General features: G+C 57.4%; 1 protein-coding gene across 1 annotated transcript; it reads right to left on the reverse strand.

Moving 5' to 3' along the window:
* Positions 1-5785: 5785 nt before the first annotated feature.
* Positions 5786-21311, reverse strand: UCK2 (uridine-cytidine kinase 2). Its single transcript, XM_084291532.1, has 7 exons — positions 21087-21311; positions 12820-12979; positions 11831-11927; positions 11167-11309; positions 8367-8464; positions 6731-6779; positions 5786-6220 (listed from the first exon to the last, which is right to left on the reverse strand). Exons 1-7 carry the CDS (start codon positions 21183-21185, stop codon positions 6081-6083), a joined length of 786 nt encoding a protein of 261 aa, XP_084147658.1. The 5' UTR covers positions 21186-21311; the 3' UTR covers positions 5786-6080.
* Positions 21312-23640: the final 2329 nt, after the last annotated feature.

Raw genomic sequence — 23640 nt, forward strand, 5'->3', positions numbered from 1 at the left:
TGTGAGTCATGGCCCTGGGGGACTAATTCCAGAATATGAGAAAAATCTCAAATATTTTCCTTAGATAGGATCTTATGTGAAGCTGTTTTATTCGCGATTGCAATGGCGGGCATCCTGTCAATTAGGAGCACATTTTAGTAAACAAATCCTAACCTTTTATTCCCTATTACCCGACCCCTGATCACCTCCCCTGTTTCCTCATAGGCTGAGTACTACAGGTTCACAAGCTACTCAACGCTCCGCTATACCATATATCACAGAATCACAGAATTTCTAGGTTGGAAGAGACCTCAAGATCAGATGTACAAATGAGACCTCAAGATACATGTACAAATTTTCTTTTTTTCAACCCTTTAATTTCTCCTTTCTTATGTTTTGAGAACTTGTGATCTTTGTTTTACTGTTCTCACACTGCTCATCCTGTTTTCTCAAGCTTCTACCTTGTTTTGGAACAGCGAGGCCTTCTACTGTCCGCTTATCTACTTAGCATTTCTCCTTGTTATGCCTACACAGCTACCTTGGAATACAGAAAATTAGCTCTCTACTGCAAAAACACAACTTTGTTTCTCACAGCTCCACTCCTACTTCACAACACTTTACATTTGAAGGCTCTGCATAGGGACCTGGAAAGGCTGGATCAATGGCAGAGGCCGAGGGGATGAGGTTGAACATGGCTAAGTGCCGGTCCTGCGCTTTGGCCAGAACAACCCCATGCAGTGCTACAGGCTTGGGGCAGAGTGACTTGAAAGATGTGCAGACCAAAACCATCTGGGTGTGTTTGTCGAAGCTCGCCTGAGCATAAGCCAGCAGTGTGCCCAGGTGACCAAGAAGGCCACCAGTGTCCTGGCTTGTGTCAGGAATAGTGCAGCCAGCAGGGCCAGGGAGGTGGTCGTTGCCCTGTACTCAGCTCTGGTGAGGCCGCACCTCGAGTGCTGTGCTCAGCTTTGGGCCCCTCACTACGAGAAGCACATCGAGGCCCTGGAGTGTGTCCAGAGAAGGGCTACGAAGCTGGTGAAGGGCCTGGAGCACAAGTCCTGTGAGGGGCGGCTGAGGGAACTGGGGGTGTTTGGGCTGGGGAAGAGGAGGCTCAGGGCAGACCTTATTGCTCTCTGCAACTCCCTGAAAGGAAGGGGTGGGGAGCTGGGGGTCGGCCTCTTCTCACAGGTAACCAGTGATAGGACCAGAGGGAACGGCCTCAAGTTGTGCCAGGGAAGGTTCAGGTTGGAAATCAGAAAAATTTCTTCTCAGAAGAGCAGTCAGGCATTGGGACAGGTTGCCCAGGGAGGTGGTGGCATCACTGTCCCTGGGGGTGTTTGAGGAGAGGTTGGATGTGGTGCTGGGGGACACAGTTTGGTGGGTGACGTTGGTGGCAGGGGGTGGTTGGAGCAGATGTTCTTTCCCACCCTCAGTGATTCTATGATTCCATGATTCTATTCACACCTAACTGGTTCTATGACGGTACCCAACCAACAGCTAATTTGGGGCTTTCCTTTCAATGGGGGCTTCCACTCTGCCCCCAAGAGGGTTTTGAGGAGAACCGTGCCACGGCTGCCCAGCTTGGACGTGGCTCTGGCCACGGCTCCTTCTCACCGAGACACCCAGGGCACGGCCCAAGCCACGGGGGGCTCAGGCCCACCGCCCTGCTGGGCACACAGACCCCTGTGCAGGCTGCAGCGGCAGCAGCAGGCTTCGAGGCTGGACGCTCCAGAGGAAGCCGAGCCCAGGGCAGTTCTCCACCCCGTGAGCCCTCAGCCCTGCCCTTCACTGTGCCTCTTCTGTCGCTTCCAGGGAACGGGCCGGTGGGCCTCAGCTTCCGTGGGGACAGACTGCCAGGGAAAGGGCGCTCTGCATGATTACGCCTTGCGCTGCCGGGTGGAGGCCAACGCTGCTGTCGTGGTGAGGAGCCTCAAGCGCCTCCACCAGCTCCGCCTGCAAGAGCTCAGGCTCCCACAGCCGAGGAAGAAGGCACAAAACAAGGACAAGAAAAGAAGAGACCCCTGGAGTACCCCCGGCAACAAGGAGGGTAGCCCTTGGTCTTAGGACCTCCAAGGCCCATGCGAGGGCAGGCATCACACCGGGAAAAGACGCAGGGTGAAGGAAGTGGACCAAGGGAAACCAGCTGATGTGATTTTTTTGGACTTCAGCAAGGCTTTTGACACGGTTTCCCATAGGATCCTACTGGACAAAATGTCCACCATACAGCTAAATAAAAACATCATACGATGGGTGAGCAATTGGCTAACGGGCAGGGCCCAAAGGGTTATGGTAAATGGGGCTGCGTCAGGCTGGCGGGCGGTCACCAGTGGGGTCCCTCAAGGCTCCATTTTAGGGCCGGTACTTTTCAATATTTTTATAAACGATCTGGATGTAGGAATAGAGGGTATTTTGAGCAAGTTTGCTGATGACACCAAACTTGGAGGAGTTGTGGACTCAAATGAGGGCGTAAAGGCCTTACAGAGGGATCTGGACAGGTTGGAGAGCTGGGCGATCACCAACCGCATGAAGTTCAATAAGAGCAAGTGCCGGGTCCTGCACCTGGGACGGGGAAACCCTGGCTGCACGTACAGACTGGGCGATGAGACGCTGGAGAGCAGCCTAGAAGAGAGGGATCTGGGGGTCGTGGTAGACAGCAAGTTGAATATGAGCCAGCAGTGTGCCCTGGCAGCCAGGAGGGCCAACCGTGTCCTGGGGTGCATCAAGCACGGCATCGCTAGTAGGTCAAGGGAGGTGATTGTCCCGCTCTACTCTGCGCTGGTGCGGCCTCACCTCAAGTACTGTGTGCAGTTCTGGGCACCACAGTATAAAAAGGACATGAAACTGTTGGAAAGTGTCCAGAGGAGGGCTACGAAGATGGTGAAAGGCCTGGAGGGGAAGACGTACGAGGAACGGCTGAGGTCACTGGGCCTGTTCAGCCTGGAGAAGAGGAGGCTGAGGGGAGACCTCATCACAGTCTACAACTTCCTCGTAAGGGGGTGTCGAGAGGCAGGAGACCTTTTCTCCATTAACACTAGTGACAGGACCCGCGGGAACGGGGTTAAGCTGAGGCAGGGGAAATTTAGGCTGGACGTCAGGAGGGGGTTCTTCACAGAGAGGGTGGTTGCACACTGGAACAGGCTCCCCAGGGAAGTGGTCACTGCACCGAGCCTGGCTGAATTTAAGAAGAGATTGGACTGTGAACTTAGGCACATGGTCTGAACTTTTGGGTAGACCTGTGCGGTGTCAAGAGTTGGACTTGATGATCCTTAAGGGTCCCTTCCAACTCAGGATATTCTATGATTCTATGATTCTAAGTGCCTGGCTAATAATTCTGGCACAGCCTTTTCACCCATCTGACAGTCAGTTCTCTTCAGACTGACAGCGAGCCGGTGAGGCAGGACACCCCTCAGCCCTCCACAGGCTCCTGTGCTGAAGGCACCTCCCCAGACAGCTGGATGCCAACATCGCCCTGATCACCGCCCTGCATGGGCGCCACCGACATTGCCGGCTGTCCCCTGGTGGGCTGCCCGTGCCCAGCCAGCACAACACCAGCGGGGAATCGACATTCATCTCATGAGGGCCTCCAAGGAGAGTCCCCTTTTGCACCCTCCCAGAGGCGCTGCTGGGGCTGCTGGCATCCCAAAGGACGTGGCTCTGCTTCGTTGCTCCACAGAGGACAGCAGGAGCATGCGTGTGCAGTGAGCTGGCTGGGGGACTCCTGGAAATCCCTGCTGGTAGCAGACCACTTCTCCCAGCTGAATAAAGATCATCCATACAGCAACTTGTGTCCTTTGGTACCAAGGGGCTTGGGGCACAGGCACACGGGAGGCAGTGGGGCAAGTGAGGGCTGCTGCGTGCAGGTTTTAGAGAACACACCTGCAGGGGAATGAGGGAGCTGGGCTGGGAGAGAAGAGCTGTGAGGTGCCCCCCAGGCCCCAGCAGGAGAGACCACATCCTGGCAGGGTGCCCGTGTCCCACTGAGGTTTCCTGGGGGTGCCCATGGTCCTGGGAGGTGACGGTGGCTGGTGAGTGCCCAGGACTCCGTGGGCTACATCACTCTTTATCAATCTCTTTCGTAGAGACCTTCAGCTGTCACAGGAGACACTAGTCCATACTAATGCTCCCACACCTCTGTGGCAGCTGCTCAGAGGAACCACAGGCTGTCCTTAGCAGCAATCAGCCTTAGCCCCAAATATTGACCTGCCTATGGGCCACTTCCTATGCAGGCGCCCGTTGCTGCAGTCCCTCTCATAGCTCCATGTCTCTGCTGTACTGGTGAGCACACAACTGGACGCAGCACTGCAGTTTGGCCTCAGCAGTGCTGGGAAAGGTCACCTCCCTTATCTACTGACAATATTTGCTTGAGATCTGTCTTGGCCACTAAAGCCCTGAGGAGCCTCTCCAGAGCTGTAGGGCTCTGGTCCGTCCTACCCGTGGCTGACATGCTGTAGCTGGAATAATTCAGCTAGTGACAGCCCTTTATTATGGCAAAGCTGTCATGCCTCAGGGGGCATCTGCAAACAGTGAGGGGGATGAAGGGCTGATGCCAGCCCCCATCACACACCAAGAGGGAATGTCTGCCCCAGCAGACTTGGGGAGGAATTTATTTTCTTGTTCTCTTGGTTAAAATCAAAGCTCGTCTTGGCTTGCATTGGGCTGGAGAGCAATGGAGCACCGGGTTTCTGAAGTCTTAAGCTTTTAACCATGCAGAGCAAGAACAATGCTCTGGAAGGAGTGAAAACCATCAGAGAGAGCAAGGCTAAGAGGGTCCTTGCTCCAGGCTTCATGGGATGCCTCTGAGACTTGCTTTTTGATGGGGCAACTCAAACCCAGCAGCATGGGCCAATTGATCTGTCCTGCCTACCATCCCATCGCATCCCCTTCCTTCCCTGGCTCCCACCAAGCCCCTGCCCCAGCCCATCTGCCCCCCTTTGCTCTCCAGGTTCTGCAGAATAACATCACCAGGCTCTCCTGGGCTACTGCAGCACTACCAGGTTAGGGGAGACTAATTCTCATCCCAAGTGAGTGAGTGCAGCCCCAGGCATGACACCGTGGGGACACCACGTCCTCCCCCAGCATATGATGAAAGGACACAGGCCAGACAAGAGCGTGGAGACAGATGTTCGGGCGACTGCTCTACACTGCTGCCCCCACCGCAGGAAGCTTTGCAGCTGCTTTTCAGCATATTGCCCCTTTTTTTTGGTAGAGGCTGCTTCTCTCTTAATCGTATCTTACAGACCCGTGGGGTTCAGCCTGCAGCTTGGCTCGGAGTCCCACCACAAGCACAGCCGAGCTCCAGAGGGGCTGTGTCACCCATGTCCTTTACCCACACAAGCCAGGCAGCAAGGCTGCTAAAGACACCGGCTGCCATGCCCACGACCAGATTCCCAGCCTCACCTGCCAGGTTTTTGCTGGAGAGTGCGACAACAGCCCCCACAGCAGCAGGGGAAGGGGTGTCAGAAACCCACAAGCACAGAGACAGGCGGGGGAGGGATTGCACGTTGTTCTCCCATCTCCCCGTGGCATCGTGCAGTGCCTGCCAGCCCAAACCAGGCTGAGTGGACCTGAACAGCAACGGCAGGAGGGGGCAACCACAGCCTAGTCACAAAGTCTGTGTGGCACTGAAGCTGCTCAGCTCATCCCTTCCCTGGGAAGGGGACCATAGCGATAATACAGCAGCTGCTGGATGCTCTTCCTCTTGTCTATGAGGTGAGAGTCCTGACCTCACCTCAAAGCATCTCTTCCCATCCCGACCCTCTTCCCAGCCCCCTCCCAGCAACACCAAGCCTGGCAAATACCTGACGGCAAGTAACTTTACGTTATTCTGCATTTACACAAAAATAGAGCAATTCTATATTTATAGAGATTTATAGCCGGTTCCATGCTGGAGGAGTTACTGAGCAAGGCCAGGAGCTGTGGGCGGTCCGGGCTCCCGAGCAGCCGGCTGCTTCTCATTCGGCATTTCCAACATACAAAATTAAAGGCATTCGTCTCCGTCTGGTTTCTTAAATAGATAAGGGGGGAATGAACAGACAGTATGTACAGGGGGGCAGCGGCAGGGCCCCAGCGCCCTCCGCCCCCAGCCTCCCGCCTGCCGCCCGGGGTCAGTGAGGCCGGCTGCTGGACTCTGAGGGCTGCCGCTGGCGGGGAGGAGTGTAGCCGTTCAGGTAGCCGTTGCTCTGGCGTTTGCTGAGTCCTCCGTTAAGAATGTCCTGGATGTGCTGCACGATCAGGTTGATGGCCACTGCGAGCAGAAGGGAGGGAGAGACACCGGGGGAGAGGTTGTGTTAGGAGCGTGGAAAACTAGAGGCAAACTGGAGGCGATGACCCTACTCCCGTTGCCTCCCATCCCACGGTGGGGAGCTGTAAGCCTGCAGTGGGGAGCTGTAAGCCTGCGGGGAGGAGCTGCCTCACTGCCCCTTCCTTCCCTCTCTCCTGGCCAGCGTGGCCAGGCAGGCTCCAAACAGGGGGAGACCTGACCGTCCCTGCACGCCTGGCCCCAGAGAAGCACCTTTCCCTGAGCGTGGGATGAGCTGGGAGCTGTTTGCCCAGAGGCACCGCACACAGACGGGCTCCCAGGCTCGGTAAGAGGAGCACAAACTCCCAGGCACCGATGCACCAGGCAGGAGCACGGGGCAGGGGTTCAGCTCAGTGCGTGCGAGGTGCCAGGCCGTGGGCTGAATCACCTCCGTGGCAGCCCCTGCTACCTCCTACGTAACACCAGGACATAACAGCAAGATCTGGGTCTGCTCACCTTCATTATCTGCTCCTCTGGGAATGATCACGTCAGCATACTTCTTGGTCTGGGAAGAAAGAGAGCATTGTGTTACAAGGAAAGTGGAGAGCCACCCGGCTGGGGCATTACACTGCTTCCTGTGGCAGGTCCCGTCCCTCCCCTCCCCAGGCCCAAACCCTCTGGGTGGTGTGTTGGTGCTGATAATTCATTTTGAAACCTCTTCTTTGCCTTCTGCTCTGCATTTTGAGGCCACACTTCGCACCTTGACTTCAACTTCCTGAGCTCAAACAAATTCCAGAAAGAAGCACCCCAACAAAGCCTTGTGATCACTCCAGCAGCTGATGCTCTAGGGAACAGCCTCACCCCAAATCCAGGCAGACTTGGTACAAGAGCAAGAGTTGGCGTGCCTGGGCTGCGTGGACACACAGGGCTGATCCGCTTGGGATGTGGGAGAAGTTTTCTACCAGCAACACTTGCAGAAAAAGGCTGACTCAGGATGCCAGGCCCGGCCTATTTTTGCTGGAAGGTGCCAGTCTCAGTTTCCTCTCCAACTTGTGCCAGCTTTTACAGCTGATCAGCTTCCTGACAGCCACGCTCCACAATCAGCAAGCCAGCCTGTGGGGCCAAGGCTGTGATCTGACACCTCCAGGCACTTCAGCCCTATCAAACATCTCCAGGACACGCTTGGAGCTGAGTAACAGCAGCAGTGGGTGCTGAGCCTGCTCCACAACCACGTGGATCTGCAGCCAAGCCCACCACTGGGTTGGAGGTGGGAGCAGACCAGTCCAGAGCTGGTGGGTGGGCACAAGGCAGTTGTTTTCTACCCTCCTTGTTTCACATTTCACCCCTGCAAAGCTTGCTGGGGACCTGCCAGGCACCCAGCTGCTCCTGCCTCCCTGAAAAAGTCTTTCTGGGACTGACACCAACACTGGACCTTGCAAGCGTGCGATGGCTACACCTGCAAACACGCTCCGTCACCTGCAAGGTCTCTGGGACTGCAGTGCTCTCCTGCATTCAAAGTCCCTGCCTGCTAGGCAGCCAGGCTTCCCACCTCAATTATCAGCCCCCAAAGTCACTTCCTTGCCCCAGGCAGCCCTGCAACCCTGTCCCCCAGCAACCTCCATCTGCTCTACGCCTTCACCTCTCACCAGGTGGGAAAAAATGACCTGCAAGGCCACATCCTGCAGCGCAGAGCGAAGGAAGAAGCCCCCCTGCTCCCCCAAGCACCCGTCCAGCAGCACAGGGTGAAAAGGGCAGGCAGGACAGCCCGGAGCAGGAGGCAGGCACGGCGCTCACTGCCTGGGGACCGGGACCTATTCCCCAGCCAGATGCAGCCGAGGATCACCCGTCCTCAGCTGGCATCTGCTGAGCTGCCGGGCGCTGGCTTGGCTGACCCCGTGCAGGGAGGGGTTTCTCTCGCCGTGTCTGCCTTCCCTTGGGGACTGTGATCTCACCGGGAAGGCAGTGGCTGTACAAACAGTCCCCATCTCGCCCTGCCCTAGCCAGCACTGACACTGACACCCCCTTTATTTTATTTTATTTTTTTTTTTTTGCCAGCGCCTGCAGGGAGAGGGCTCTGGCAAATGAAACGCTCCTGTCTGACGAGCTGGCCAGGGAAAGAGGCCTTTCTGTGTGTGCTGCTCCCCCTACTTACTGGCAAACAGAACTCCTCGAAGGCAGGCTTCACGAAGGTGATGTACTGCGACAAGATCTGCTCGAGGTCCCTGCCTCGCTCGCTGATGTCTCGTAGCACTGCGGGGGGGAAGCCATAAAGCACAGTCAGGAGCCTGGACATGGATTTCTCCACCTCCCTTCCCTTCAGCAAGGTTTTGGCCGGCCACCCTGCTATTTTCCCCACAGTCCGTGTTCCTGGAAGCTGCTGCCCACATGTCCGAGCACACCCAGCCCACTTCCAAGCCTCCCCAGGAGCCAAGGGCTGGCTGACCTGGCCAAGGGCTTGTCTTGGCCTCCCTCCCTCATCAGCTCTGCAAGCACATGTCCTGCTCTAAGTGCCACCCCAGCCTCAGCCCTTGTGCCTCTCTTCTCCCTCTGGGGTCAGGGCATTCTCCCAGTCGTCCCAGGGGAGAGGTGCACAAAGAGAAAAGCTCTGGGATTCGCTGTGTGCTCACACAAAGGCATGCTTCAGCTCAGGTCTGCAGATCCGAGGGGAGCAAAACCCACGCACGCAGCTCTGCCAGGCCTCCTTGTGCTGTCCCCAGCTGAGTGGGACGGGGAGGCAAAGCAGGCTCTCAAAAACAGGGGCTGGTGCTGTGCTGGGAGGAGATCAGCCCAGGAGGAAGCCAGGAGGCAGAAGAGCAAGCTGCCTACTGCTCGCTGTGCCGTTCAGGCCTCGCACCCTGTTTGCACAATGTGCTTGGGCTGCTGCCAGCTCTGGTCCGAAATCCCTTCAGCGCGGGCACGTGCCCCAGTCCAGCAGGAATCCGATCCCCTGGAAGGGTTTGGCCAGCTCAGGCTGCTCCAGCCAGCTCCTTGCTCTCTCTGGAGAGCGGGAGCAAGCCCCAGCACAAACAATACCAAAAAAAAAATAAATAAATAAATAAAAAATAAAAAAAAAAAGCAAGGAAAATTTAAAAAAAAAAAAAAAAAAAAGAGGCAAGACAGAGAGACTTTTGTTTCCCAGGTCCCACACCCTGTTTGTTGGCTGCTCTGGGGCAGGGAAGCAGCACGGCGAGGGTGTACACGCTGCACACCCCACTGGGGCAGTGCAGGAGGTCCACGAGCTGCAAGGGCGAGCACCCAGGCTGCAGGGTGCTCCTGGCAGGGCTGAGCTCTCCTGCCTGCTCCCAGGGCACACCACCGCAGGGCAACGACCCCCCAAAATGTGAATCAAGCGCCTGCTGAGTTGTACTTGGCCCCAGAGCCACACGTCGCAGCGAGAGGAGCACGCAGCCCTATCTGGAGGGATCACCCTCTACTCGCAGGGCAGGCCAGCGTCCCAAGGACACGGCGGCACGCGCCCAGAGCCAGCAGGCACCACTCAAATCAGACCTGGAAAACTCACGTGACACCTGGCTCGGTCTCTTTTTTTTTTTTATGAAGTTGGCACAGGACAGGGCAGCGAGGGAGCTTGGCCAGAAGCAGCTCTGCACGGAGCAGGCTGCTGGAGGCACCTGGCAGATCCGGGCCCTTGCACTCCGGTGGCAGCATTTTTCTGGGAGAGATGCTGAGAGGGGGGCTGTGAGAGTCCCAGCCCCAGCCCCAGCGCTGCTGATTAACGGAGCTGCCAGCTACATTTCCAGGAACTTCATCTCCTGCTGCCACCCAGCCCAAAAGCCCATTGCTGCAACTCCTCGGGACTTGTGGGAGAGCAAGATGGCCCAGGGCCATGTCACAACGCAGGATTCCGACTCGCTCTTGCTACAAGCCGCCTCCAGCTACATTCCAGGGACATGATTACACCTTCGGCATCTCACACGCTGGCTTTCCTTTCCCAGCAATGCCAGGGAGACGTGCAGGGAGATGACAGCAGGCCAGCAGACTTGTCACACGGACAGGCAGCTCCCTACCAGGAGGCAGACAAGCTGCCTGACAATGAGACACCAGCACCTCAACCAGCCAGCAGCCCCTTTGCGAGGCTTTATTGATGCTGGGTGGGAGAAATCCCTGAGGAAGGCACAAAGTGACTGCAGCAGGCGCTGCAGAGTGCCATCAGGATGCACACGTGGTCACAGGGCGCTGCAAACGCACAAATGCCTTCGGACAGCTGCTACAGGGCGCTGCCAAAAACACGGGCTGCCCCCTGGCTGGGCTGTGTGCCCAAGGGCCTGCACCGCGTGGTCTGTTTACGGGATAAGGCTCACACTGCAGGATCTTGCAAACGTGCGTCTGTGACCCGCTAACACGTCTCCCTGCGATGAGTGTGCTGTCACCTCCCCGCATGAGTCACGCAGGAACAGTGGGCAGGGTCAGGGAGGATGCGTAAAGAGCAGCTTTTCAGCAGCACTGATGACATCCCAGCACGGAGGAGGCTGTGCATCTGGCAGCAGGAGGGCTGCAGGGCTTTGAGCAGGCAAGACCAGTTCTGGCTCGGCGTGGGACAGTCCTGTGCACAGGGGCTGAAGCACTGGGACACGCTTCTCTTGTCACAGCCTGCGTGGGACCCCTCCTCTAAGTCACCTGCACCCCAGACACGCTGGGGAGGCTGTCATTGCCCGTCCTGCACCACCCGGTGACATGCAGCCAAGCCAGCTGGAGGTGGGGAGTCCTACAGAGGGATATTCTGGTTCCTAGGGCTCCTCGCCCCCACAGCCTCCACCCCAGTGCCAAGGAGCACGGAGACTCCACGCTGCTGTGCTTGCGCTGATCGAGTGCATGAGCACACTCCCCACATGCATCACACCCTCACACACACACCCTCATTTCTCTCACATTTCTGGGAGCCAATTTTAGGCCACATTTTTCTCCCTGCTGCACTGGGAAAGTTCGGGCCTCACCTCTGCGGGACAGCCGGGTGTCTGCATCCGTGTCCACAAAGAGCTTCATGCGGAAGAGATCCCGCACCTCCTGGCTGTAGAAGGCCAGGATGCCTTCAAAGAGCACCACGTCGGCGGGGTAGACGGTCACCGTCTCCTCTTTCCTAGCAGAGGGAAGGAGGAGAGTCAAAATGTGCTGGCAGGGGGGAGAACAAGCCAATAGGGATGGGGAAAACAGCAGCACTCCTGCTTTTGCAGGACAAGGAGCGGGGTCACACCATGCCCGACCAACGCAGGCATGCAAAAACAAGCTGAACGCATGCAAGGGAGGAGCGACGGGAGCAAGAGCTGCAAGAACTCTTTTCCTGGCAGTGCAGGAGTGTTTGAGCCCGGAATACTTGTTACAGCCACAAACACAGAGTTTATGGGGAGAGGAAGTGCAGGTGGGGGGCCGTAGCCCTCCTCTGCTGCTGCCTGTGTGTTGCTGGATGGCATCACATGGCCGTGCAGCTCTCCAGACCCCTGGGCTGTGCCTGTGCCAGCCTCGGATCCTCTAACCAAGGGGCCTGGAGCCGTCAGCATGGGAGCTGTGGGGTGGCACAAGCCAGGGGGCGGGTGGTTGGGGTGGCAGGGCCATGCACCACGCCGCAGCGGAGGTGCAGCAAGGCAGGAGCAGCTGTTGGACCTGGAGTGGGAGACAAAGTCATAGACGGGGATCTGGACCGTCTTCCCTTCCGTGATCTCTTTGAGTGTTTTCACGATCAGCTCGTTGTCAAAGGCATCTGAGGAGAGAGCAAACGTTACCCGAGGTGGCTTCACACGCCGCGCCGCGCTTAGCCTAGGCAGGGCCACTGGCACCCCGCTCACGGCTCTGGCTGTGTCTCTGCAGGAAAGCCCCGCTTGTCCCACGGCTGCTGCAAAGCCCAGGGCTCTGCTGCTTTGCACCGGCCTGGGATCTGGTCTGCAGGAATCAATACCAGCCTTGTACGGCCACGCTGAGGGCCTGGATTTGGGAAGGCATCTCCTCCGGGGCTCCGGCCCTCGCAGAGACTGCAGCAGTGTTTCAGCCTTGAGCCACCAGACAGACAGGGCTCTGTTTGCTCGGTGCTCGCTGCCTGCAGCCATTGTCCTCGTGGGGGACGAGGGGACAGTGGCTCTGGAATTTCCCCACTAAGCCTGGGGACAGTTCAAAGAGCCCCTGTTGTAGCAGCAGGGCACGGCCATCCCAGCAGACGGGTTTGCAGGGCAGCTGCACAAGGCGGTTCCCTCCTCGAAGGAGGGACATGGAGCTGGTGGCTCCGGGGAGCTGTGCCAGGCTGGATTTCCCCGGTCCTGACCCAGAAGGGTTTTCAAACCGGGGCATGTTTTTGCAGAGAGGAGAAGAGGAGCATCTCAAGGAGTCTGACAGCTCACAACCTGCCCCTTCTCATCCCAAGCACTCCACCCCACAGGCAGCTCCTTTCCTGGGAAGGCAGAGGTTGTGCTGCAGGGGACACAGGCGGCCCCACCTCTAACACAAGGCTCCTAGCTCCACAAGGCTTTCACTAAGCCACCCACAGATTCCCAGCCTGCCCCAGGCAGAGCCCTGGTGTCCCTGCAAGGCTTTTTGCCCGTGGGATGGGGGCTCCCACTCCAGACCCGCGTGGCAGAGCCCCGGTGCCGTTCTCCATTCACCTGGGTGGTCAAAATTGAACTGGCCTTTGAGCGCTTTGGATTTCTGCTCCGAGGTGAGGACCCGGTAGAAGCTGTCTTGGCTCACAATCACCACCTGCTTCTGGCGGTAGTCCACCTCGTTCTGGCCCAGCAGCTGGACGATCTTGGAGCAGACCGAGGACTGGGAAAAGAGCAGCAAAGGGGACAAGTCAGGGGCAGCGGTGTCTGAGCCACGTGGGGAGACTGTCACCAGGTAATGGCACGCATGGGACACCGCTCGCTGGACCTTCAGCCAAGAGTTTGTGGTCCCCTCGAAGGCACAGCCCAAAGGCACAGAGGGAGAAGTGCTTCAAGGGCATCACCACGGGACCCTCTGGTGTGAAAGCAGCACCAAGCAGCATCCCCCCAGCCCAGAAACCCTATGGCTGCATGGCTAGGGACGAAGAAAAAATCTGCAGAGAGGCAGGGCCAGGCTGTCTTCATACCCTAAATACAGCCCAAGATGAAAAGACACCAGGAGGAGAGCACTGGGACTTTATCAGTGCTCTGCCACAGCTGCCAGGGCTGGGAGGAGCAGCCGTGAGCATATCCTGGTGCCTCTTGGCACAGCAAAGCGAAGGGCACTGCGGAGCCAGCAGCCACACAGCCACGTGGCTCTGGCTGCTGGCACAAGATCCCCACGAGTGCCCCTGGCACGGGGACCGACACCTTGCAGCAGGCATGAATCAGGGCACGGCGTTGGGGACAAACCCCAAAGCGTACTTCTGTCCCTTCTCCTTAGTCACAGGAGGCCTTGGCTGCTGCCTGCCCCAGCCAGTGAGAGCCCAGGACAGGCTGGGGGGGCACTGCTCTGCCACCAGCATCCCCCCGACTTGGGACAGGGGGAAAAGGGGTGCTCCTGGCACCAAGCTGAGCAGCTTCACCTCCTGCGTGAATCATGCTCACTGCAAACACCCCACTGAGCTGCTGCTGGCCTCAGTCACCACAAATACCCTCTGCCAAGCTCTCTGCTTTGCAGTGAGAGGCTCGCTTGCCTCGGCCTGCCTGTGGCTCTATCCACACCCCCATCTCGCTGCTGGCTCGGCCGTCTGCCCCGTACCCGGCTGGCAGCCCCGGGAGGCAGCGCTGGCGAGGGGAAGGAGGAGAGGAAGGCAGGGCTGGCAGAGGTCACAGCCCCGGCAGGCGGAGGGCAAGGCAGTTTGCCTGCGAAGCTGGAAGATCTGACGGCATTGCTGTCCCCAGAGAGTGTCTGTTCCCCTCGGGCCAGGCTGACCTGACTTGGCTGTGACCGCGCCGCGCTGTGAGTCAGCCCCAGCCGCGCTGCAGAGCCACCGAGCGCAGCCAAACAACCAGCCCGGGCTGCCTGACAGCGGTCCCACAGCCCCAGGCAGACGTTCGGGTTGCTGCTCAGGGTCGGGGTCTCCCTGAACATCCCACCCACCTCGGGAGGGCGAGCCGTGCTTCCCCGAGCCACGTCGGCAGCCCTGCCCTGCGCCCAGAACAAAGCACCGCGGCGAGCCGCTGCCAGGCAGCTCCTCGGCACGCACAAGCTGTGTGCGTGACAGAGCAGCAGCCCCCGCTCTGTTTGCTCTGTTTTCCCACTCCCCACATCCTTCTCCAGCCCCACTGCTTGCCCAGCTGTATCCCACAGGGCGTGCATGCTGCCTCTCCTCCGCTTTTCCTCCCTGCGCTCTCTCCCGGACGCCGCTGCCGTTCCTCGCTGCCCGTGCTGACGGCGCAGCAGGGCTCGGCCTTGGCCGCAGCTGCCAGGGACACCACATTTCCCAGGCCCTTTGCAAGTTTTAATCAACCACCTTCCAGCACAGCCTCCAGGACAGATCCCCAGCCTGCAGATCAGTGGGATCCGTACGGATCTGCACCAGAAACTGCTTTCCCCAGCCTGGGGAAGGGAGCAGAGCTCCTTCAGAGCAGTGAAAGCAACACAATTTGCACTCTCCCCTTGGACTTCAGCACACAGACGGACAATAAAATTGTTTCACAGCATCAGACAGTTCCTCCCAGTCCTTACTGTGCCTTAGGCACACTCATGCCTAGTCTACTGATCTTGGAAAGCAAGGAGAATCACCCTCATGTTCCACGACACCCAACTTCAGACACCTGATGGTGAGAAAAACCCCAAGAGAAAGTCACCCTCAGCATCTGGAGAGAGGAACACAAAGCCTGGCTCACATATACACCCTCCTGCTGGAGCATATCCCGGCTGTATTCACCTTCTAAAGCTCTGGGGTGGCAAGTGCCCCTTGCTTTGGACCCCTTCCCTTTTCTCTGGTGGGTTTCAGAGAGCTGTGAGCAGCAGCAGACGAGGAAGATCAGAAGGACACCCTGCAAGAATGTCACCGCTGGGCTCAGGGAAGGGGCACACGTGTCACCCTGGTTCCCTGTAGGCCCCGCGGGGGACACAGCGTGCTCCTCCAGCCCAGCAGGCCCCAGGAGGCCTCCCCCAGCCTCTTTGGAGCTGGTAAGAACAGTGTCCGCCCCAGGTCTCGGTGCAGAGGGGTTTTCCCCTCCTTGTGATGACTTTTGGCAGAAACAAAAGCGGTTTGCGACAGGCATTCCCTGATGCAAGCCCGAACGCTCCTATAGCGGGGCAGGCAGCTTTTCCCCTCAGTCGACAAACACCATACGCTAAGGAGGAAGAAAAACCAGAAATGCAGAGGTTACAAATTCCCCTACAAGCAGGAACAGAAACTCCCAGCCTCAGGAAACATCTTCCAAGTAAGTGACGCAAGTGCCCTGCTCAAACCCCTTCTCACAGACCAGCTCCGTGTACATACACGTGGCCAAAGTTAATCAGCAGCATGAAAACCCACTCCTAACTGCAAATGGTGGTGGCTGGGCTCTGGGGAGGGCCTGCAGGAGCCCACGAGGACATCTTAATCATGCCTTGGCCAAGAATTACCAAGGTGGGATGAGGCCGGCCTGGCTGCACTGGTGGGACGGTGACCCAGGGGATGTGTGACACCCAGCGCCCACCTGAAGGGACAACCTGGGCCCCAATTCCTTCCCCTCCTATTCCTAACTCCCACCAGCAACCCCTTCTCCTGGGGGTGAAGAAATTCATTTCTTCCCTGAGAAGCCCAGGAGTGCAGAGGCAGACAGAGGAATGACTTGAGGGAGGTGCAGTGATGCTCTAGGTGAATCCCAACACTAAAACTCCAGGATTTGGGCCCCATCCCACGCTCTAGCCCTGCTACACGCTTTGAAGGTGAGAGGCACAGCATGAAAGGCCTCCTTGCCTCTGCTCGGCCTCTTCCCTGGCCAGCCACCAGCCACACGCAGCTTTACTCGTCATGGCCCAAAGCAAAGGCTGGGGCTAATTCACACCCAGCTAGCGCGATGTGCTCCAGAACCTGGTTAAAACCAAAATACAGACAGGACGCAGCAGCCTCTGAGGATGCCGAGCAGACCCTTGCCATGCCAGCCACACCACGCTGAGGCAGGACTTCCCAGGCACCTTCCATCGCTCTTTGAGCTCGAGCTGGTCCCTGGGAAAGCTGTACACGCTGAGAGGGAGGTCTCTGCACAGCCCAGCTCGAGAAGAGAGCTCGGAGATGTCATTCCTGAGCAGAAGCAGCTGCAGCTCCCCTTGCAGGATTCCTCCTCTGCACCAAGCACACAACCAGCTAGTGTTTTAGGAAGAAGCGCAGCTTTATTCTCCTGGGGAAGACACAGAGGGTGCTGGGGAACAACACCAGCATATTTTCCTGGAAGGACAGAGGTGGTGCACCAGGGAAGGAATCCGGCAGAAGGGTGTTTGGAGCCCTATGCCTCACGTTTAGTTGAAATATATTAATTACATTACATATTTAATTCATATCCACTCATGGCCTATAGCCAGCCACTCAAATACACTTCAGTTGACTAATTCCCCGATATTATTATGCAGATTAGCCCGCAGTCCCCCTTGGTATGACTTCAGATGGGTACTGGGGAGAACGCAGCCAGACAGTGCTGCAGGCACCAGGCAGAGGCACCTGCACGATCCTGGCCGGGTGTCCTCATCACGCTTGTGGTTTAAAGTCTCCATTTTGGGGATCTGGCAGGATTTCCCCTAAGGTCACATCAAGGGACTGCTGGGATGATGCCCCCTGTAGCACAGGGCATGGCTTCCTTTCCAGACATCACCTGGGACTTCTACTCAACTGAGTCCCAGAGATCACAACCCTAGTAAGGCTGCCCTTCTCCACAGCTCATCTCCTGCAGTGCACTAACTGTTGATTTTTATATTAATTATAGGGTATTAGGAAGTGCTCAGTGGACTGGGGTGGCACACAGAACAGATGCCAAATTGGGAAGGTCCTGGAGCATCTATTACACATCTGTGACCCACACAGTCCTTTCCAGTCCCAACGGAGCACATCCGTAGGGCAGCACTGGGACTGGAAACTTGCTGTTCTCATACCAAAAGGCCGGGCCTCCAGCCAGAGCTTTCCCGGGCAGGTTCCCCACTCCTGCCTTTCCCTCTGTGAGCCACAGGCTGAGCAGTCCCGGATGGGGACAGCCAGGTTCCTATTCATTCACACGGCATCTAGTGGGTTCTAGCACAAACAGGTGCACGCAGACACAGAGGATCTGAACACAGACGATGTGTGGGCAGAAAGACAACCCTCCTAACACAATCTCTCCGAATCCACCTGTTTTTGCTGCAAGATATTCTTCTGGAGCCCGGGGGACAACACCAGAGAGGCTCCCTAGAGAGCTTGCACATACTCAGCCGGCCCCAGGAAGGGCTGACCCATCAAAACGCCCCGTGTTTCGGGCTGATCAGTGGCTGGCACGGAGCAGTGTTCTACCAGAAGGTTTGACGAGTCTCTAGCACACTCTGACACCAGCGTTTATGAAGTCAGACCTTGTGATCCGGGGCTCCTGCCAGCCACAAAACGTCACCAGGAAATGGTGTTGAGCTGCCACAAGGCTGCCGCAGTCCCTGCGAGTCCTCCTCCAGAGGCTCCTGTGGCTAGCACAAGCCTCTGGATCGCTCCTGGCTCTCCCCTGGGCTTCTCTGCCCAGCATCCAGGTGGTGACACAGTGGCCACGACCCACAGGTTGCTGTGGGGGACCTCAACCCTTGCTAGTGCAGGGGTCTGAGCTCTCTGTCGTACAAGAGGCCCCATGTGGAGAGGGAACTGCTCCATGGGGAGATGGGGGGGACCACTCACTGCCTGGGGACCAAGACACTGTTTGTCCCACCTGCCCAGCGCCTTCTTCAGCCCCTTGTCTGGCTCCAACCTGGCCACGTCAGCCCCAAACAGCAGTTTTGGTGTTCAAAGCAGAAGTGCTTTGAGGATTAGCAGCAAAGAAGACACCTGGCTGAACACACACTGCAGTTTTGGTGCTCCGCAGTCTGGAAACTCTTAGGCCTGCATGTTTGAACAGACATTTACTACTTGATGCGCTAATTAAAGACCCCAAAAGCGCAGCCACCAGGCCCCGGTGGCACCCATACTCGGCCCTCACATCATCAAGCAGCCAACGAGAGCACTCAGCCCATTGTAAATCTCTCTTTTCTTACAACCTCCTGCTGGAAGGTAGCGATCAGCACTTCGTCTCGCATCACGTGGGGCCAAGCAATCGATGCTTCAGCCTGGGTTTGAAGAGCTCTCCCCACCCCTGCAGCCACCCCAGCACCAGATGCTGCTGGCAGCAAGCCGGCAGAGCCATGGGGTCCCAGCAGCTCAGCTGACGTGGGGACACCTGAAGGCCTCGAGGAGACATCCTGACATTTTCCAGCTCATCCCAGTAATCACCTTGCTGAGCTCCCCTCCAGCCTGGCTGCCTGCCTCGCGTGCGGCGGTGCTTTGTAGTCAGGAGTCTCTCGTGGGAGGGAGGGAAGAAGCTGTTAGCACAAAGACCACGGGTAGAAGAAAAGAACTAGAGCTTCAGCAGAGCACTTTGAAGGCTTTTAGCATGAACAGAAATGCTACCACCAGCCCTGGGAATCCCTCTGAGGGAACGAGGTGGTTGCAGTCCTCTCTGGTTTTGGCACAGGAGGGGGTCTCAATGCCAAGTCATCTCCTCCACATCAGACAGCAGCACGCTTTGCCTGTGCTGGACATGGCTTGGATTTAGGGGGACAAAGGGAGAAGCTGTGTCTCCCACCAAGCTTTTGTGAGGAGCCACCACAGCTCTGGCACTGCCCTCCGAGAGGCTGCAGCATGACAGCCCGCCCAGCACCTCTGCCGCTCCCCGATCATCCTCCCTGCACAGCCCAGGTTTCTTTCAAGGCCCAAATGCAGGAGGATGCCCATTTTCCTACCTCCTACTGGAGTCCTAAAAGTTCCTCAAGCCTCTCGTACTCACTAGGGACCAGCAGTCAGCATTTGGATTCAACTTCCCAAATATCTGCCTTTGAGAAATGCCAGCCAAGCGCTGCCCCGAGCCCGCGGGGGAAGGCTCCACGCGACACAGAAAGCTGTGGCAAGCTCCAGACAGGCTCCCTGCCTTCCACAGCCCCGCAGAGGGACGTGGGGGGACCGCGGAGCATTTTTTCCCCATCTCAGACTCAACAAAAGCAGCAGTGGGAGGAGCTGGGGGGGGGGCCCTCGGCCGGCAAACACCCTCCGTTATCTTGGGGCTGGTGCGCTGCCAAAGGGGTGTGCTGGGACAACAACCCCCAACTGGTGCCAAGGCGGGTCGCAGGGATTTTGTCGCCTTCCCGGTGGGAAAGGTGCCTGCTTCGCTTTCCCTCCAGGAGCCTTGTGCTCCTGGGGGCCAGATGGGAGCCACTCTCCTCGCCTCTCCCTCCGCAGCGGCCGCATCCCAGCGCCAACCGAGGTGACCATGAGTGTGTGCAAGCCCCCACTCCTTTCTCCCTATTGCTTCTCCTTGAGCCAGCTCGCTTTGTTAAGAAAAATATTTTTCCAGGTTTATTTTTGGCAGCATATTTCTCGCGGCCTTTTCCCACAAACTTTGTGCTGGTCTGCTGGACTCCCTTCAGCCGGGCAGCACCGCACTGAGGTTTTTAGCAGCCAGCAAGCACTTGGAGGGGGGGAATCAAAGCTGAGAGACAGGAAAAGCCAGCTAGCACATCTCTCTAGTTACAAAGAACCATTTCCCTATTTTTTTTTTCTAAGGCAGCCTGCTGCTGCTGAAGCATTTCCACTTTGAAGTTGGGAACAACCGCGGCGTATTGTACTGTAATCACTGCTTTTACCTTGTGGGCCAGAGACACGGTGTTCAGAGACATAACAGTTCGGCAGCGCCAGACACAATGTTATTGGGGCAGCTACAGAGAGGCAGCCCCACGCATCAGAGAGCAGACAAACCCAGTGCATTTGAGTCACCAGAGCCCTGCCGCAGGAACAACCCAGCCCCGGTTCCCAGTGGAAGGGATTGCATCCTCCCTCGCCATCCCTTCCCTGTTATATCTGGATTTTTCCTCCTCGCAGCAGGAGCTGCGGTCCAAGAATCAATAGAATCCTCGGTGACACGTTCCGAAAACGCTGCGGTTAGGGGCTGGGGTGCAGCAGCTGGCTTGTGCCACCCTTCAAGACAGAGAGAGGCCCCCTCTGAACACCACCGAACCCAGACACCGGGCTCTGCCTCCATGTGGCGGCCCACGCTCAGTCCCTTTAGCAAGAAACATCTCAGGGGTGCTTCTACACCCAGGGGTGCTCTCCCCTTTAAAAAAAAAAAAAAAAAAAAAAAAGGTAGAATTTCTGCACTGGGTGGATGGGTCAGCTGTGGGTTTGCTCTTAAATAGGGGAAAAAGATGAAAAAAAAAGTATATTTTTTCTAGTATTGGGACAGAAAGCGACCTGCCAGGGGCTGAGCACAGAGCAGGGATTCCCTGCAGCCCTGCGGCTGGGGTGCAGCAGCCCCCCGGGCACACCCGCAGCTCGCCCCCCAGAGCCGGGGGGAGCGGGGCCGTGAGTCAGCAGCTCCCCACCAACTCCTGCACGAGCCCCCCCCCGCTTAAAAAAAAAAAAGAGAATAATCACACAAAACCCAAAGAAAAAATAAAAGAACCGGGGATGGGGGAGGGTAAACCACCACGGGCAGCCGCACCGCTGCCGGCCGGGGGGCTGCAGGAGGGCCGGGAGGATGGGGGGAGCAGCAGGATAAGGGGGCAGCAGGATGGGGGGCAGCAGGAGAAGGGGGGGCAGCAGGATGGGGGTGCCCGCTCGGAGCCCCCCTCCCCGCCGCGGTGTCCCCAGCACGGGCCCGGCCCCGCAGCGCACGTGGCGGCGGCGGCGGCCGCCCGGCCCCGGCCCCGCTCCGCTCCCGGAGCCGCTCCCGGAGCCTCTCCCGGAGCCTCCTGGGCGCACCTTGCCGCTGGCCGTGCCGCCGCTGACCCCGATGAGGAAGGGCTCTCCGCCGCTGGGCTGCCCCTGCTCCTCCAGCCGCTGCTCGCTGTCCCCCGCCATCCTCCCCTCTCTCTCTCTCTCTCTCAGCGTGCTCCTGCGCCGCGCCTCCCTCCGCCTTCGCTTCTCCTGGCGGGGCTGGATTTATCTGATGAGTCAAGGGCCTTCCTCCCCGCCTGCTGCTGCCTCACATCCCCGGCGCTGCGGCTCCCTGCCAGGTGCCTGCCGCAGCTGCACATGCTCCGGCTCCCGGCCGCGCCGCCACCGCGCCTCCCTCCCCCCCGTTCAGCCCCGGGGACAAAGGCGAGGCGGCCCCCGGGTCCCTGCCCCTCGGCCCCGGGGGTTGTCCCCAGGGGAATGTCCCTTAGTGCCTGCCCCTTAATGCCTGCCGTGTCCCTTAGTGCCTGCCCGTGTCCCTCAGTGTCTGCCCTTGTCCCTTACTGCCTCTCCCCAGGGTCTCCCCCCAGTGTGTCTCAAGCTGGTGTACCCCACAAGGTTTGTCCCCCACCCCTACCCCGGCTTCTCGCCCCCCCCAAGATGCTCCTTAGCAGCCCAAGGCTGGGAATAAAGGTGGTGCTCGAGGCTCTGGTAAATGGGAGCAGGCCCCGAGGAGCCTCAAGCACCCCAAAAGCCAAGAGGAAAAGGAGAAAAGGCCCAACGAGGTGTAGGGTGGGGGCCGCACGGGTGGGTGCGAGGTGCTGCATTGAGGTGGGAGCAATCCGGTGTGAAAAGGCAAGAGGGGAACCTGCTGGCTGGCAAAGCCCTCCGCTGATAAAGATCCGGGTGCAGCGGATCAAAGAGTCGATGCCGTGCTGCTGTGAACAAGGCAAACATCCCGCTGGGACACAGAAAACACAGGTGGAATGCAGTCGCTGGCCCTCGGCTCGGCACGAACACTGCTGGGTACCGCGTTTTGGGAGAGATGAGGCCTGACGGAGACACGGAGCCTCTGGCAGCAGGCAGAGGTCTGGTTGTGCAGAAGGACCACAGGAACTCTGGGTTTAGGCTAGGGATGAGATGGCTGAGGGAACACATGACACACACTTCAAAAATACATAAAGGGACATCACAGACAGCAGGGAAGACATTTCTGCTACCCGCAGGGACCAAAACAAAATGTTGCCAGCTCAAATTCAACAAGGGCAATTCAGGATAGATATTAAGGGACATTTGCTAAATGTGAGAGTGTTTAAGTCCCCCACTAGGTTGTTTAGGGATAATAAGGATTCTTCACCACCAAGGATTTAAAACAAACAAACAAATAAATAAAAAAAAACACACTAGGCAGGTTCCTGTATAGAAATTTTCATTCAAATTTTGATCCTGCGTTGGGGCAGGGGATGGCCTACGCAACACACTGAGATTCCTCCCAGCCCCATCCATAAGATGAGGAGGTTTTGGTGAGGTTTTAGCTTCTCCCAATTCAATACAGTGCTGTGGAAACATCTGCCAGATGGGGTCCCACATCCCAGCCTTCACCACGCAGAGGACAGATGAGGAGAGGATCTCCTGGGAAGGTGCAGCCTCTCTGTCCACCGCTGCCAAGAGCCCTTGAGCAGTGTCGGCTTGTTGCTTGGGAGCATGGCACGGCGGGCAGGAAGTGCTAAATGTGGCCGAGAGCTTCCTGCGAGGATGAATTCCAGTGGGTTCCCACGGCTCCATGCAAATTTCCAAGCGCCGATCGCGGGTACAATTCCTGTGCATCACCAGGAGCTGTTCCGAGTTCATCCTTCTCATCCCATGTCTGAATGGCAAAGCCCCTTCGGTGCGCGGTGACCTCCAGGTTATCTGGTTCTCCTCCCTCGCTGCTGCCCTTTCTGGAGGCAGATCAAAACCTCTGCTGAGCTGCAGCCACTTCAGACTGTGCTGTCCCTGACCCCAGAGCCAAGTGGCTCTGCGGGATGCCCATCACAGCATTTCATCACCCGTTCCCCTTCAAAAAAAAGATTCTTGGCACGTGGCAGGAGCAGACACGCTTCTAGAGGGGCAGATAAGTAAACGCTTCTTGATGGCAGTACAAGTGAGGGATATTCAAGATTTATTTGTACAGAGCACAAAGAGAACTTGCAGAGAGCAGATTAACAGCTCTTTCAAAACCAGGCCACGGCAATAAACTGGAAGTGAATCAAATCCAAGTCCCAGTTAGTTTTAGATGGCAGCTTTCATTGGAATGTACCTGAGAATCTTACACTCTGTTCCTCCTAAGTGCCTCTCACTAACACCCTGTGCAAAGCAACCTAACCTTTTGTTCAGTTTCAGTCTGGAGACTTCAGTATATCAAATCTGTTTGGAAATGTCTTCCTCCAGTCTGGACTTGAAGGTTACCTCCAGAAATATCACCTCTGCTGCACCTAGAATATTTGCAGATGGGACTGGCCCTTAGCTCGTGCATCCGGAGCCATGTATTATGCAAACAGTTTCCTTTTGCTCACATCCCAGGCTTGTTCAAATCAAACTGCATCCAACTCCTCGTCAGTCCTTCACATGTTGATCAAAGCACAGAAAACTGTTTTAAAAA

This window comes from Netta rufina, assembly GCF_964035555.1.
Source record: "Netta rufina genome assembly, chromosome: 8".
Classification (NCBI taxonomy): domain Eukaryota; kingdom Metazoa; phylum Chordata; class Aves; order Anseriformes; family Anatidae; genus Netta; species Netta rufina.

Excerpts from the sequence above, each read along its gene's own strand:
- UCK2 (XM_084291532.1), bottom strand. The coding sequence starts at position 21,185 with ATGGCGGGGGACAGCGAGCAGCGGCTGGAGGAGCAGGGGCAGCCCAGC. Across the intron at positions 11,310-11,830 it reads GACTTTGTCTCCCACTCCAG|GAAAGAGGAGACGGTGACCG; the intron begins GTCCAACAGCTG and ends TCCCTCTGCTAG. Across the intron at positions 6,780-8,366 it reads TCGAGGAGTTCTGTTTGCCA|ACCAAGAAGTATGCTGACGT; the intron begins GTAAGTAGGGGG and ends CTTTCTTCCCAG.